General features: G+C 30.2%; 1 protein-coding gene across 1 annotated transcript in view; it reads right to left on the bottom strand.

The window, feature by feature from the left end:
* Su(Tpl) (Suppressor of Triplolethal) overlaps positions 1-14,821 on the bottom strand; it is a 95,614-nt gene extending 80,793 nt beyond the window's left edge. The window contains exon 1 of the mRNA XM_080151290.1: positions 14,666-14,821. Within this exon, the coding sequence (XP_080007416.1) occupies positions 14,666-14,794 (129 nt within the window). The 5' untranslated portion in view covers positions 14,795-14,821. The remainder of the gene's footprint in view (positions 1-14,665) is intronic.
* Positions 14,822-16,963: the final 2,142 nt, after the last annotated feature.

Raw genomic sequence — 16,963 nt, 5'->3', positions numbered from 1 at the left:
TAATCTATTGATTATTCATTTAGTTTAATATATCACTACCAATTTGGGTGGTATGCTACAAATTAAAAACAATGTTCTTAACTTTTAAGCCTTTCCTTCTTTAGTCCTTCAAAAGAGTTTTTAACTTCAATATTTTAGGTTATATCAGAAATAAAGAGAAGTGTTTCAGAGATCTTACAGGATAAGACAATGAACGATGAATTGATATACATGCCCAATGATGATTAATAAAATTACCCTGCAGTAGATTAAAATTATTTAATATAAGTACCCAAAGTTTTATAACCAACGAAAGCACTTTTTTTCTTGTCAAACATATCTTAAATTCCTGTGCACAGCCCAAATCTGAGCATTTTAAGCTGTAGATAAAATGCACCTTATTGGTAGACAGCATTTCTGTAAGATGGAGCCCCCCCCCCCCCCCCTAGAAAATCCATGCATCTATAAATGTATATTAGTGGATATATCAGAGTTGAGCTGCTATTATATTTGTTAAATATTATTGTATTAGTGTGATCTGAAAAGGGGTACCTATAGATTAATTTTTTATAAAAAGAGATTTTATGACAAAAATAACACCTATAGGTAATACAAAACCTTTTAACAAAAATTAGAAATATTTCAATAAAATTAAATTTTAAAGTTAGAAATTGTTATCTTGATTGTTAACTCTTTACTACATTCTGTTTCAATCTTGACCTCACCCAGGGATCTAAAGGGATGAGACCTTTTACATCACAAATTATGATTTACAAAATTACCCCTTCTGTAAACAAGTTTTAAACTGCTAGTTTCAAACAATCTATCAAAATCTAACAATGTTTTTAACCCAACAAATGAGAGAATGAAGAACTTTGAAGCCAAGTGAATTTAAAGTCCAATGTGCCATCCCTCCCTGTATAGAGCCTAGATGGACAGCAAATAGTAGAAGTATGTTTAAGAGAATAGTAACAACAATAGCAGACAATCAATATTTCCACTTAACATAGATGGACACACAAGTTTCAATACATGTTGTAACATAAAAGTGAACTTTAACTATAATTTCTTTCTTTAAGATATACTTTATTAAAAAACTATTATAAAGTCTCCTTCAATTTTCCCAGTTGTCTAAATGATCCCTTGTTCAATAAGTCTTATAGTAATGCCATATTATATCTCAAGAACTACTTTAAATCAATGAAGAAACCATTAAATAAATCATTAACATGTATATAATGTTCCAGGATAATGTAAAAACTAAACAGTAGGAAGAAAGTTTCTTATTTATAAAAGTAGGGGCAGGTATTTCTAAAGTAGGTAACTTAAAATTTTATTTTAAAGGTGAAATCCTAATAATAAAGTAACAGGATGTCTGTCTGTTTGATTGTACCGAAGGATCTCGCTAACCGCTGAACCGATTGAGTTCTCCTTAACAGGGTAGCTTCTCATACGTCCCGGGAAGGTTTATAACTATTTTGGAGGAGGGTACCACCACCCTCCAAAGAGGAATCACATAAAAATCGAAAAAAAAAGACAATTTTTTCTCAAATTAGATATTTAAAAAAAAATTTAAATGCCACTAGAGGCCTCTAGGAGCGTAGCCGCTAGTAATATAATAAAGGAATACAAATCCACATATCAAGAAGTCAATTATGTTAATGTATATATCTTATCAAGCTGTAATCATGTCCTAAAGATAAAGCAATGCATTTTGATAAAACATTAAATAAATATAAATCAAATTTTGCTATCTCTCTTTAGCAGAAAGACTAATAACATAAACAAGAAGCCTGGTCTCCAAAGAAAAGGCAGCTTTCATAGAACCTTAAAAATAAGGAATAAAAGAAAAAAAGTAATAAAAGAAAAAAAGTTAACTGACATTTTTTCAGTTTCTTAAGGAAAATAAGCTTTATATAATACATTTAACAACCTAAAGACAAAGGATACACAATGAGTAGTTGCGCTCTTAATAAGTTTTCATAATATGAAAGATAACAATTTGTGTTAAATCACCAACCAGAAAAAAATCATTGTCATAATTGAACATTTTTTTTAATGCACCGCGGCGTTTAGTTGATTAAAACTGGCATATTTAAATATCTAATTTGATGCTAAAAAGACTGTCTAGAGGTTTGTTCTTTGTAATTTTTAATAAAATATTTTAGTACAATTAAGAAAATTTTAACAAGGCAGCAAGTGTTTAAGTCAATGTCAAAATTTTACTTTTGAAACTATTTTGATTTATTCAACTTAAAGTCCCCTTTATATTTTAATTCCAAGTTCATATAAGTCAACAGATGTTTAAAGCAATTAAACAACATTAGCTTAAAATTAAAAATCATTAAAATGTTACCAAAGTAATTTACCAAAATTAATATTTAAAATATCTATACAAGTGTTTTTACTACTATTTGTCATTTAAAATACTTTAAACAAAAAAGGATTATATTTAATATTTAAATATAGAGCAGATTGTTAAAAAGTAAAATAATTAAAATGTATAAAGCTCTTGTTAAAACATACAATCCTTTATTTTTCAGCTTTCTCGTGTTGTTTGTATAATCTAGATCTATTTTAAAACTTTTGCTTTCATTTACTCTAAATTGTTTTAGCAATTACAGAGGCCTAAAAAGTGTTGACTTAAATCTCTGACTTAGTAGATACTAGATAAATTATCTCAACACAAAACAAATGTATATATGAATATTTTAATGGTCAAAATTGCAAATATTCTTTTAAAGCATAAAAATTGCTCTGAAAAAACGTTTAAAAACTGAACAGTTTCTTGGCATAAAAATGACAAATGTCCATGACGTAGTTGGTGTCATAATTTTTCTGGTGTTTTGACCAAAGAAGTTAGGTGGTGGCGTCCCATAAGTGCAAAAACTGCCCGCAAGGCTGCAAGTGATAAGCATTGATCCAACAAAAAAAGTCAACGCCTAAGATTTTTTGAATTTCTGTAAAATCAGATGAACCATGGTTTTTCTTCACGGCGGCGGCTTAGTTTGGACAGTCTTTGAAATAAGGAATAAAAACTAATATTTTTACATGCCTTATTCCCTGTAAACCATTGCACTTCCAAAATTGCATGAAATGGTGTTGGGGAAAAATCGGGGAAAAGTTCTGGCTTTTATTTGTCATTCAAAATCATAACAACTTAAGATTTTTATGAATATTGAAAATAAACTTTGTTTTAGCTATCTAGTTAATTGTTACTTATATAATAAAAAAAATGAATTTATTTTGAAAAATATGACGTCAATTGTATTTCTGAACTATAAGTGAGGATTAGCTACATATTGTTTATTCAGGGGTTTATATATAACAAATAATCAACACATGTTTAATTTAATTGGAAAGAATATTGTTTTAATTGAAAATTTAAAATAAAATTAATATAAAGCCCTGTTTAACAGACTTTATTCTAGTAAATTCTCTTTTTATTTACAATTTTCTATTTTAGAACTATTAAAAACAACTTATTCATCATTGGTGAATTGCATGATAATTCATTTTTATATATTTAATATTACGTGAATAATAAATGAATGGTTGATATAAATGTATTCAAAATGTTTTTTTTTCAGTATGTACTTCCTAGGTAGTATGTGAAATTAAAACCAATTAAACAACCCATTGCTACTTTGAGAGGTTCTAGATATCATCAATCATACAAGATAAAGTTAGTTTAAGAAAGATTGTGCAAAAATAAATATAAAAAGTATGTCACTCTCTTTAGCTCAGAATTGCTCTTATATTCTCAAAATAAGTCTCAATGTTTAAAAATAGAAAACGGCCATTCATGAAGTAGAAAATAAAACAAGGATGACAACAAGTAAAAAAAATGGGTCTACTGCAGTTCACGGTAAAATATTGCTGGTAAGCAATATTTTCAAAAATCTATGAATTTTAAAGGCTGCTAGCTGCCAAACGGCTTAACTTACAGATCATACCCGCACACCATTTTAAGCGACATAAGAAGGCCTACAAATAATCTGGAATAGCCAAGATCCAATTATGCACAGGGAAAGCTTCACTGAAGAAAAAATGCGTAAAGTAGGTCTTTTTCGCGCATTTCTCTGCACTGCGAGATAATTACACACTATTGATTTATGGCTATTCTAGATTATTTGTAGGCCTTCTTACGCCGCTTAAAATGGTGTACGGGTATGATCTGTACGTTCAGCCGTTTGGCAGCTAGCAGCCTTTAAAATTCATAGATTTTTGGAAATATTGCTTACCAGCAATATTTTACCGTGAACTGCAGTAGATCCAAAAAAATAGTGGTAAGTAAAGTAAATGGTACTTTTATTCAGTCAACATTTTCTAAAAATTGTTTGTGCAGAAAATACACTTTTCATTAGGTACATACCTAATGATCCTTTCCTTAAAAACTAAATTCCGATTTTATACATTATTGTTTTTTTTTCTGCTTGATTTAAAATAATTTTCCATTTCTATATCCTTGATGTAAGTTATATGAAACATGTTAGGAAATGAGAGCAATACACTTAATGACAACATAATCTTTACATTTGTCACAACACAAAATCTCTCTATTTATCTCTTTTCTCTCTCTCTCCTTTTCTTAAAATTTTTATTGGACTGCCCTACTCTGGCTTAGCCAGCAATAAAGCTAAAGCTATTACATGATGCAATCATTATTTCTCATGGCTACACAAAAACGAAAGCTGGTTCAATTGGGATTTTTCAATTTTAAGGACCAGATAAATTTCAACAAAAGAGTTTTTTTCTGAAAGTCAAAATATTTGTATATTTTTAAAATGTATGTTTAGGTACATACTTTATTTACGATGTTTACAAGAAGTATTTTTGAAAGACTCCAAATTGCCCAGCTACATAAAAAAATTGCTTAGTAGGAAAACTAGTTGATTTTGTAAGAAGGTAATTTTAATAAAAATGTAGAGATATTCATTTTCCTCATTTAAATATACATTTATTTATCATTAACTTTGAAATTACTGATTATTCTCAATTATTATCTATGCTTCAATTTTAGAAAAGTTTACCAAGTTTTGCTTTTTAAAACTTTTAAAATTTTGTACTTTTTATTCATAATATGAAAATTAATAAGCTTGTCTTGAAAATGTCATAGTTCATTAAAAAGTAAATAAAGAATAAAAATTCAATTCCCACCCTCATTTAAATGTCTAAACACGTGACTAAAATTTTCCCAGGCATAAAGGGTTAAAAAAATATTTCATAAAAAAATTTAATTCTTTTTTTTTAATAAGACTAAAAATGATATTTCACCGCTTTGAAAACAGTTCAAATTGTTTCATAAGTCAATTTTGAAGCCCCCTTTGCCCCCCTGGGAGTCAATTTTGAAGCCCACTTTACCCCTGGTCTAAACAAAAAAAAGAGGCAATGAACTTGTGTAAAATGTAAGAATAATGACAGGGGGGGAGAGGGGGTAATCTATCCACTAATAATTGGTTAGTTTGGATATTAAATGTGGACACAATTCCCCCCCCCCCCCCCAACCCCTCTATCACCATGGAATTATTTAGTTCATAATGGACATTTAAAATTTAAATTGTCAAATTAACTGGACATTTAAAAATATTCATTCTTAAAAATTTTGGGCTATATAATTGTAATTAAATAATTTTTTATTTTATTTTAAAATTAAAATCTCTCAAATTTTTTCACAGCATCTCTGAAAACCACCATTTTAAATTGAATAGAAGTAGCAAGCAGCTCAGTCAATAGCATGAAAGATCAATTTGAATAAGAGGCTAGATTAGAACAGATAGATACCTATTATCTTTACTCAAGACAGCAAACTAAGAAAAGAGAGGAAAAAAGGATTTTAAGTTAAGTAAAGCAATATGCATTTCAGTTTTCAACAATGTTTACCCCTCCCTTCTGAAGACATGAAATAAATCCACATATTAAAGTTATCTAAGTTGTTATTAATATATAATAATAAGACACAAAGCATAACTGTCTATTATCTTCTGGCTTATTTACCAACCAACCACATTTCTTTCTCTCTTTCTTTCTGTGTGTATATATAATGTATTATCACTAGACAAAGGCCTATTTTCATTATTAAACTAGATTTGGTTACAAAGAAAAATAGATTTCAAAAAAAATATGGTCCATCAGCCATTAAAATTGAAATATAATTACACTCACATAACCATTATTTTAGAGAAAAAATATCAGTTTAAAAGTCAAGTAAACAAAAAGTGTATTTTTTATTCCCCTTTCCCTACGCCAAATTCCTCCTTTTTACGTAAGAAAAGTCATAAAAAGCATAAGATGTGGTCAAAATTTTTAAACCATTTTAGAATCTCAGCTCTCATTTTTAACCAAATAGACTGTGTCCCCTTATTACTTTTTACTCCCCCCTTCTTTCCTAACCAATTACAAATACCACATTACCCCCCCCCCCCTCCATCTCCATAAAAAAAAAACATAATTTAACTAGAAAGAAAGAAAGGCATAGCACCGAAAAAGCAAAGAAAATTGATTGGTAGGTTTACAAAAAAAAGGGAGTCAATTAAGCCCCAGGCAACAAAGACATGCCTAATATTTTAAACATTAGTGATCAAAATGTATAAAAATTTAATTTGCTAAAACTTATTTTATAGAAAATATGGGTATACATTTTTTTGATTAGCCAAGATGAAAATAAAACACAAAAAGCATGGTAACACTATACGCTGCTAGACTTAAATCCTAAAGCATAAAACTCGTTTACATAGATCCGTTCACTCGATGGTCATGATATAACACCCCCGCCCCCCTTTCCTTCTTTCTCTCTTTCCCTTCTTTCTTTCTTATTCCTTTTTCTTCCCATTTTGTTCAGCTGGCTTAGCCTGTGATCTTTGATATAGTGTGGGTGTACAGAAGCCTATATTAAGTTGTAAAAAATCTGCAAAAAAAAACATAAACATATTATGGTATTTTTAAGCTTAAATACCTAAGTTATGAAAAAAAAATATGCCCACTAATATTAAATAATCCCCCAAACGTATATCCGTTGAAGTAAAATAAAAATGCATGATTAGACCCAATACAATTCAGTTACATATATTAGCAGGGTAATAGGAATAGGAAAAATTATAAGGTATCTTTCATGTAAGATATCCTTACAGATTTTAATATTTTACAGCATAATTAAATGGAAAATCCTCGTAATTAAAAAAAAAAATTAGATATTTTTTTAGTTAATTTGTTTATTCTTAAATCTAATGTGGACTATAGAGGCATTCTATAAGAGGTAGGAGTCGTTAAAACTTTAAGAATTGGGGGGGGGGGGGGGATATTTTGTTACGTTTCGGTTTAAATGGTAATACAGGGCTAAATATTACATATAAAAGTTTAAAATTAGGTAAATAGTTAACCTTTCCATTAAATTAGAATTTAACAAATTTTGTTTTAAATAATATTTTTTTGCCAAAAACCCCATAATTAAATTATTTTTATCCCTTCGCGGATGTATGTATGTACATATTTATAAATAATGTTTATATTGTGTAAAATATAAGATAACTATGAGAGTTTGGGGGAGGGGGGGGGGGGGATAATTTTCAATAGATGGGCAGATGTTTGATTAAGGGAGGAAGCTTAACACAACCAACAAGGCATGCATAAATACTGAAAAATACGTGCTTTAATCCCCCCCCCGCACTTTTAAAAAAAGCCCCCTGCTACTGGATATTTAAACTGGCGCTTTAATTCAAAATTACTGGAAAAAGGGACATGTTTCATTTTGGGGGGAAAATTAAATATTTGACATAACTTAAGATTTTTCCGTTATTTTCAAAACTATAGCAGTTTCCATTAAATTATCATAAATATAAAGTAGCAAGGATTTTGTTTGTTTGTCCATTAAAGTCTCGCTAACCACTGAACCGAATGATTTCTTACTCTTTTATTAATTTCACTTAGCTCCCGGGATGGTTTTAAGCTATTTTACAGCCCTTTCTCCCCTTTAAGCAAGAGCCGCAGCCAGTAGTTATTTTTTTTATATCCCAATATGATTTACATTGTTGAAAACCTTAATACATATTTTAGTAAAACTTTACGAGCTTAAAATATGATTATTAACAATATGTAATTATATTTTAGTCAAGCACACACACACACACACACACACATATATATATATATACGCTACAGTATGTTATTATATGCCATTTTTTCATGGATTTAAGAAACTGAAAAACTGCAAAAATAACTTAAAATTCCTTAAAAATACTAATAAAAACTTATTTTGGCTAGGTAGCATATTATACGGTTTAAAGCCTTAACTTTCAAAAAATGAATAATAAAACTGCTGATTTTTTAACCCGCCAAAAAAATATAAAAAATTTACCATTTTCCTCAAAACTAAGGCATAACATAACGTATTTAAAGTTTTAGTGAGGTTTTAGGCTATTTTACTCTCTTTCCTCTACTAGATCCTGCTGACGAAGCCACTAAGATAATAATTTAATTAACCCTTTACGTCTGACAGTGCCATGTTGAAATAATTGTACCAAAAACTTCCCATCTGACTCTAATACACTGTGTATAGAGCTGTAAAATTGCCTTGAACTACATCAACTTTTTACACGCGACACGTCTTCATTCAGAGCATTGGTTCTCCCACTCTACCTATCTTATTTAATAATGGATATGATCCCTAGTTATGAAATACAAAATTACCCCTTATGCAGATTAAAATTATCGGTTGAAAAGTTTGGGAACTTCTAGATTGTGCAATCAAATTAAATTCCTTACGTTTTCTAGACAACCAAAATAAAGAGTATTATATTAGAAAACTTTGGGAACCAGAATATCACCCCCTCCCCGATAAGAAGATTTAAATTGTTGATTAACATGTCTTAAATCAATATTCAAAAATATTTCTTATTGATATTTGCTATGGATCCAGACATTCTTGTTTTTCTCTTCACCTTGTCTCATTGCCACAAAAGGTTATTATCTAATTAAAATCAATTGGGCACTTTTACACATTGTATATGTCTCAAGAATTGATTAAAAATATTAATTTCAAATTTATCTTTAATTATAGAACCTGTATAGACGGTAAAAATCTTGATCTACATACAGGGTAATTTAGTCTATTTTAATTTTAGGTTTACATTAATTAATCGCCCATTTCTAACCCCCCCCCCCTAAATAAGAAAATAAATGTTTAAAGGACAAAATGTTTTAATTAATGCTGTCCTTCCTTAATCCCCTCCCCGCCCCCACGTTACCCCCAGCTGTGCATGCTATTTATATTCCCAATTAGTATAATTATTTTAAGACAATTTATGTCATATATTTCACTGACATTCGCAATAACTTGTATTTCCTAATAACAACACTAACAAAATCCAATTATTTCTAATGAAATTACTAATTAGACCGGTTCTGAGCCTTTCATATGTTTTTTTTTGTAACATTTACAATATTAAGAACATACTTTTTTTTGCGAACTCTAATTTGCAAAGGATCTCCATTCCCAGGGCAAATTAATCTAGAACCCATCATATTCATCAGCTACAAAAGGGACTTTTCCAAATAGTCGAGGAGATATTAAACATATCCCTTTCTCAAATCTAACTAATCAATGTCACTCCTAAAACAAACAAAAAAGGAAAAAACTTCCAAGAAATCTTCAATTTCTATTTAAGAGGAAAACTAAGTGTATCCTCTACTCTAATTTAAGACACTGATGAGAAGTGGAGAAAGGATCCTTTGATATACATTATACATATATGTACTAGGTACCTAAAGTATTTCCGGCCAAATCAAATTGACTATACCCTTCTTATGGGCAGCTAGATCTAAATCTTAAGACCCCAATGCTTGAAGTAATACGCCAATGAAAGAAAATAAAACATTTAAATATGAAAAAAATGTCCCAAACTGCTTTAATCACCCTGTAATATATTAGAATACTAAATGTACTCCATATAGTCTATTCAAATGCAGGCAAATTTAGATTTAAATTCTTTTGTAATTCCTATTAAGGATAAATAAATCTATTATTTCATTCACTTCTACCTACCTACCTATTTTAAAACTAACAAAATTCCAAGCATATAAATGTTTTTTTTAAGACAACTATGAAGAAACCATTTAAAGTACACAAAGTGTGGCACTTTCTTTTTTTCTTTCCAGAAAAATCTCAATGAAAGTTCAAGTGTTGAGGGAAGATTCTTAAGTAGCAGGGATAGAATACTCGGTGATGAATTAATCTTCCCAATTTTATGGTTAATTGCTATGGGGGTATTTTGAAGATTTATTTAACCATCAATGTCCTCTCCCTCCATGGTGTAACATTAGAAAGTGTTTATTTAACCATTGCTCAAAGGAAAAAGTTACAACTTATATTATAAATCGTGGCTTTAGCAAATCAAATATCCTAAAAGGAATTTATGCTCCCTTTTCAGAAAATACATTTCTTTTTTATCAAAAACTATAAATAAACCTACTCTAAATAACTAAACTCTACTAATACCATTAGTGGAAATATCTTAAGAAAAGAAAAACCATTGAACATTGAATTTTGTCCCAATCTCAGCTGTAAAGGTCTAAAAGTACACACACTTTTAAAAGTAGGTTAAATGTTTCTTTAAAATTCAAATATTTTTTAATGATATTTACATAAAATATCTTTTTTTTTTGGAGTTCAATAGGTACCTATTACATTTTTAGAATCTCTATAAATGATTGACTTTAATTATCAAAGATTTAAGTCCATCTTATCTACCTCCCTCGCACCAGCCTATAGCTTATTAAGAAATGTAAGAAAATAAAAACTGGCTCTGTGTTATTTTTTTTAGAAGTAGTAAATAATTGCAAATCATTAAAGTCTCGACATTATTTGTTGTGTAGAAGAAGCAGGGATTTTAAGGGATAAGACAATGCAGGTTAATTTGATGCACATACACCCTAAATTATGATAGACAAAGTATCCCCTCTAAGTTGAAGGTTTAGATACTTATAGTTTATACCAACCAATCAAGAGTCCTCAAGGTTTAGATCAATGAATCAAAAGAAATGATTATAAACTTTGGGACCAATATAATTTGCAGTCCAATGATCCCTTCCTTCCTGAGAAATAGAAAATATTTGAATCGGGGTTACTTGCTTCAATTATCACAGGCAGAAAATAAAAACCATCCTTACGGAAAATAGATTCATAAATTACAGAAAACATTAGGAAAAACTACAATTTATAATTTTTACTTAATGATTTTTTTATAAAAAAAAATTAAGTTATAAAATAAAGCATATACTTGCACATATGTATGTAAGATGGTATGAAAAGATTCGCAAAAAGAAAAAGTAAACATGCCACATGGTAAAAAGTGTCCAATTAATTCTGCAAAATTAGTTTTTTTCAAGTTAAATAGATAGGTACATAAATTGTTTTTTTTCATCAAAGGTACCAAATTTGTTCACAATATAAATTCCCAAAAACTTAGCGAAAAAAATTGTATATTAAAAAGTATTAGGTAGGTACTAATTGAAACCTTTTTCATGATCTAGATTCTGGTCCATTGACAAAAATTATCCATTCTAGATGCTCCCTACAAAAATAAATTACTTGAAAAGTGGGGTAGGGCAGGGGTGGGGGGCAGGTAGGGGGATGCAAATTTTGATGATTGCTGCACAGAGAGAAGGAAGGAAGAAGATGTAAAAGTCTGGACAATGTATTAGTGCAAATATTGAGAGCCTTGAATTTGCAGGTTTTGCCAACCACACACAAATAGACCACACACACAAACACAACCCCTACACACACACACACACATACACACAAACACAACCCCTAAACACACACACACACAAACACAACCTAAACACACACACACACAAACACAACCCCTAAACACACACAAACACACACAATTTTCAAATACAAAACATACCTAGATATGTTTTGTTAGCAAGACCTAATTGAAATTAGATATCCTACTTTAAAGATTATTTTTAAGAGAAAAAATTCACAACATTTAACTGTAACCTTTTTAAGACATTATATCATTAGAAATATCCAATTTAAAAATACATTATGATTTTAATTTAAATAATCCAAATTACGTAAAAATACTTATCTAGTAATTTCTAGAAAATATTCTTAAAAGTCAGCTAAAAATAATTCAATACGCTTTGGGAAAAAATTGATTTAATATTAGTAAGTTTTTTTTTCGAGTGTCGGTCAAGATGAGTTTACCATTTTAGGAAAGCTTCATTTAAGTCTTGAGATAGTTTTAAGCTATTTGTGCCCCCCTAGAAGTTAGGGGACCATCCTAAGAAATCAATAAAATGGCAACGCACTTGAAGAACCTAGTGTAAACAAATATTACCATAAACTTATGAATTCTTTCCATTATTTCCATAAAGGGAAAGAAAAGGGAGATTATAAAAATCAATAAATAAACAAGGATGACAACATACATTAGTAGAGAAGCACAACAAAATATGGACGAACGAACGGTCAGTGTCTTTTTATAGCTTGATTGACTGTCTGACGATTCAAGTTATTTATATGCTAGATGTTCTTTAGTAAATTTCTTCACACAAAATCAGCATTTCACCAATTCCGTTTTTTTATGAACAGATGGACGGACAGACGAAATTATGAAGTAGCTTCGCTAAAATAATGTCCACACCCTTTACAGAACTTGATTAATTTCCAATTAACAATCATCATATTTACTCATAAATTATTATATTGATTTGATCAAAATAAATGAAACATTAATTATTAAAAATGTCTATTTTTATGCCAATTTAGTAATTGCCTTAATTTGGTATTATAATTGTTTTTGGTCTACAGCAAAAGATCTCTGAAATTGCTGGTCTGATTATGTTGTTTATTCTCGGGAAATACCCCCCCCCCCCCCCCAAGTAGAAGGAAACTCTAATATAGGTTATGGGCGAAGCAACTCTCCATAATAAACAAATAAGAAATTTTGTTATTAGACTTTATTTTGTGTTGTTAAACAAACATTTTTCCAGGTCTTCATAAAACCTAATTTATTTGGTCTTAAAAATACTTGGCAATAATTTTACAATCCATTAAAAAAAGGCGTAGTGTAGAAAAAATTAAAGTGCCCAGAATTCACTTTTTTAGTAAGAGGGCGAAGCCATTAGTCTAAAATATAGGCCTAGATACCCCCTCTTCCCTTATGTCTCAGGTCCCCTTAGCTCCCCCCCCCCCCTGGTCATCCCAGCCCATCTCTCCCTGTATGATAGGGCACCACCACCACGACTCGCCATGCCAAAGCTATGGACACCAACACAGGCTGCTGATAAAGATAGATAGATACACACAACGGAGATTTTAGGGGGGGAAGGCAGGGGACCGTGCCAAGGGGAGGGGAAGATTTTAGGGATAATGGGGGAGGAGTAAAACCAGTTTTACTATTTATTACAGCCACACACACACACACACAAACATGATAGCTATAAGAACAAAGTACAGAGAACTTTAAAATTCCCAACCTCTACTCTTAAATTTATAAACCTTTTTTATCTTTACTAATCATCAAATAATCTTCCATTGCCTTATCTTATGTCAAAAGTAATACAAAAATGGCCTAAAACAATCCCTATTAATGAAACGTAATAAGACTGTTTTTTTTAAGAAACATGAAATTACGTGTTATTTTAGGCGTCTGCCGATTAACGGACTACGTGGCAAAACTCACTTACAAAATAAATTTAAAAAAAAACGTAAAAATGTCCAAAAAGAATTAATAAAACAAGTAAAAACTAGATAAAAAAAAGTTGTAAACTGCAGAATCGTAGAAAAAAAGTAAAAAAAACATACATCAGCTGATTTTTAGTAAACACGTTGCAATCCTGGCGACTTTTTTGTGTATAAGAAAATGACACTTTAATAACATTTTATCTTTAGATTTAAGAAAATAAAAAAAATATAATTTTAAAAACAGAATTATAAGAAATATCGTAATTTGTTTTTATAAATAGGTTAATTGGCAAATTTATTTATAATTGATATAATTACCTAGCCAAGTTTAAAATACTTAAGTAAATCATTATTTCAATCAAAATGATTTTGTTATGGAGTTTACATTTAGAAATGGATAAAAAAAACACACCCCCAAAAACAATTTTTCCTTAAAAGCCTTTGTTTAACATGCATTCCAGCAATTCAAACAGAAAATACAAGTTTTGATGGACGATTTAAAAAATTCGCCTTTAAAAACATTTTCCAAAAGGCCCATTTTGAAATAATAGGTAGCTTTTTTTAAATTTGACATTTTTTAAATAAAAAACTGTCAAAATGGCAAAAACGTAATTTTATTCCTTATTAAAAACGTATTTCAACAATTCATACAAAAAATATTAAATCTTTTTCTGATTTTAGAAGGTTGATTGTAAAAATTAGCCTTTTTGAAAAAACTCCCAAAAAGGCCCATTTTTTAAAATCTTGACATTTTCAACAAAAAATATGATAAAATATAAAAATACTTAGATATTATAACCACATGAAAAGTGGATAGCAGATGAAAATACACAAATAAATTATTATCACGTATTTTTGATCAAAATTTTGTGTACAGCATTTTATAATATAACACATTTTTTCACTTCAAACTTCTGGTTACATAAAAAAATGATTTTTTGGCCGCCGAAAAAAGAGCCAGCAGCTAGGAAAACGAGGAGTATGGTATACCTTTTGCCTAGCTATGTCCTCGAAGCATTTTAGGGCTGAGTCTGTTAATTTCACATGAACTACACTCTTATTATTTTTATTAGTAACGGAGGATAACGGATGTACACCTCCCTCCAGCAGTAAAGCCATCGCAACACTAAACTCTGGACGTCTCCCCTTCCCCTGCCCCACCACTGCCCCCCAACTATCAATCACTATAGGATATTCAGGATCTGTAATGGAGGTTTTAGAAAAGGTCAAGAATCTGCATGCGTTGTATTATTTATGGACAATAAGAACATTTTAAAAATAAAAATTTCCTAATCATTCAGTTTTTACATATTTTTATAAATATTACGTCTAATTCGTGAAGAATATGTCTTTTTAAAGGTTAAATTCGAGATTTTAAGGCTTTTGAAAATTCTGTTACAATCTTACTGTGCCCCTCTCTGTTTAAAGATAGTGGTAATGTACACCCTTCCCCCCTTTCTATCTTTCTAGTCTCTCTCTCCTCTCTTACAGGTAGAGGAGCGAGGATTTCTCACGCCTCTTTATTCTCCTATCTCTCTCTCTCTCTTTAGACAGTGGATTTTATTACAGTTTAGAATTATCTAAAAGCTAGCTCTGAATAAATTTTAAAATATGTGTTTTATTAGGTGCTTTTAGAATGAATTTTTTATTCAACATAATAAATTTCAATTCTTTAAACGTAAGCTGTTTTTTATTTCAATTCTAAAAAAAATTCGTTTAGTTCTATCCAAGCCTAGGCACAGTTTTTTAAAAGCTTGAAAATCCAAAAAATGTAACTTAGACGCTGTTTCAAACAGCTGATTTGTGTCATTAGGAGTTATTAACTTAATTATGGCTTTAGTTAAGTTGATTTTCATGAATTTACACATAAAAATGCTTAATTTAAATAAAATGTCATAGACTTTTGATTTAAAAATGAAATGTGCCTTAATACAATGGAAAAAGGCGTGTTACATATAAAATACTAGTACTACCGACCAAAATAAATAGATGTAAAAATGAGATTTTTATCATTTTAAGTAACCAAAATGACATTTCTAGATATCTTAATTCATTCGGATATAAATTTGAAAAACATAAAAATTCAGTTATGTCGTTGTCTTTAAAAAACTGTGACTATCTCCGTTACCCTTCCCCCCTTTAAATTGTCTTCATCACCAAAACTGGGATCTAATTGATAAGAAATGGAGTATTTTCAACTTTTAGAAGTTTATTTTTTACTTTTTTTTCATGACTTTTTAAGTTTAGTAATTATACGTCGGCAGAGTTGATCTTATAAGGATATCTGGTCTGTGTCGGTCGTGGCGTCCGGTCAAAGTCGGTTAGGTGGCACCAAATTTAGAAAAAATTCTAAATAAATCTTAATTTCTTCATTATGACTTTTGTGTATAAGATAAAGACCTAAAATTTTTTTTTTGGTGAATACTAGGATATCAATGAACATCTGAGAATAGTGGTGTTATGACCGTTTGACCGCTTCCTGGCCGATTTTATGTCCTGCTTTTGATATGTACATCGTGGCTTCTATTACAGCTATATAGAGACCTAAAAAAAATTGTGGTACATCCTTGAGCAATAATAAACATCCGTGAGTAGTAGTAAGGTTATGACTGTTCGACCACTCCTTGACCGATTTTTTATTTCCAACCTGTAATTTTGCCATTTGTACGCTGCTAGCTGCCGAATTTCAAAACAGCTATAGACCAACCAATTTTTTTATGTAGTCTTTTATTGTGATCAGAAACAGATAAAAATATTAATTGGCGCCGCCAACCGCCGTTTTACCGCCGAAACCGCCGAAAATGGCGGTTTCCGTTATTGCCGTTTTTCGGCAATGGTCAGAAAAAGTAATTTTTTGGTTATAAAAAATAAAAGTTCCACCTAAAATTTGGTGATCCTAGCTTTAAAATTGGCCGCTCTACAGCTGTTTTAATTTTTAGCGGCTGGCCGCTAAAAAGCGGTCTTACCGCTATGACTAGAAAAAGTAATTTTCTCTAAATATGCACATGAACCACAAAAAAAATGTTCATGTCTCTAATTGTAACAGGAGCCGAGATAGAGGGGGGGGGGATCAAATTACCCCCCCCCCCCCCGATCTATCAAGGTGGGAATTGGGGCCCGATCTGTAAGAGTTAAATTTTTAATTGAGCCAACTTAAATTTCCCAACATTAAATCTCAGCTATGGGCATTTGAACTTATTATACTGCAAATTAATTTCAACATATAAATACCAATTTTGTAACTTCATGTTATTCCATTAAAAACGTCTTATTTCGTTTCCTTATGCT

Source organism: Acartia tonsa, chromosome 2, assembly GCF_053477335.1.
Source record: "Acartia tonsa isolate MP-2025a chromosome 2, ASM5347733v1, whole genome shotgun sequence".
In the NCBI taxonomy this organism is placed as follows: Eukaryota; Metazoa; Arthropoda; class Copepoda; order Calanoida; family Acartiidae; genus Acartia; species Acartia tonsa.
This window is presented reverse-complemented; position numbering and strand designations above follow the sequence as displayed.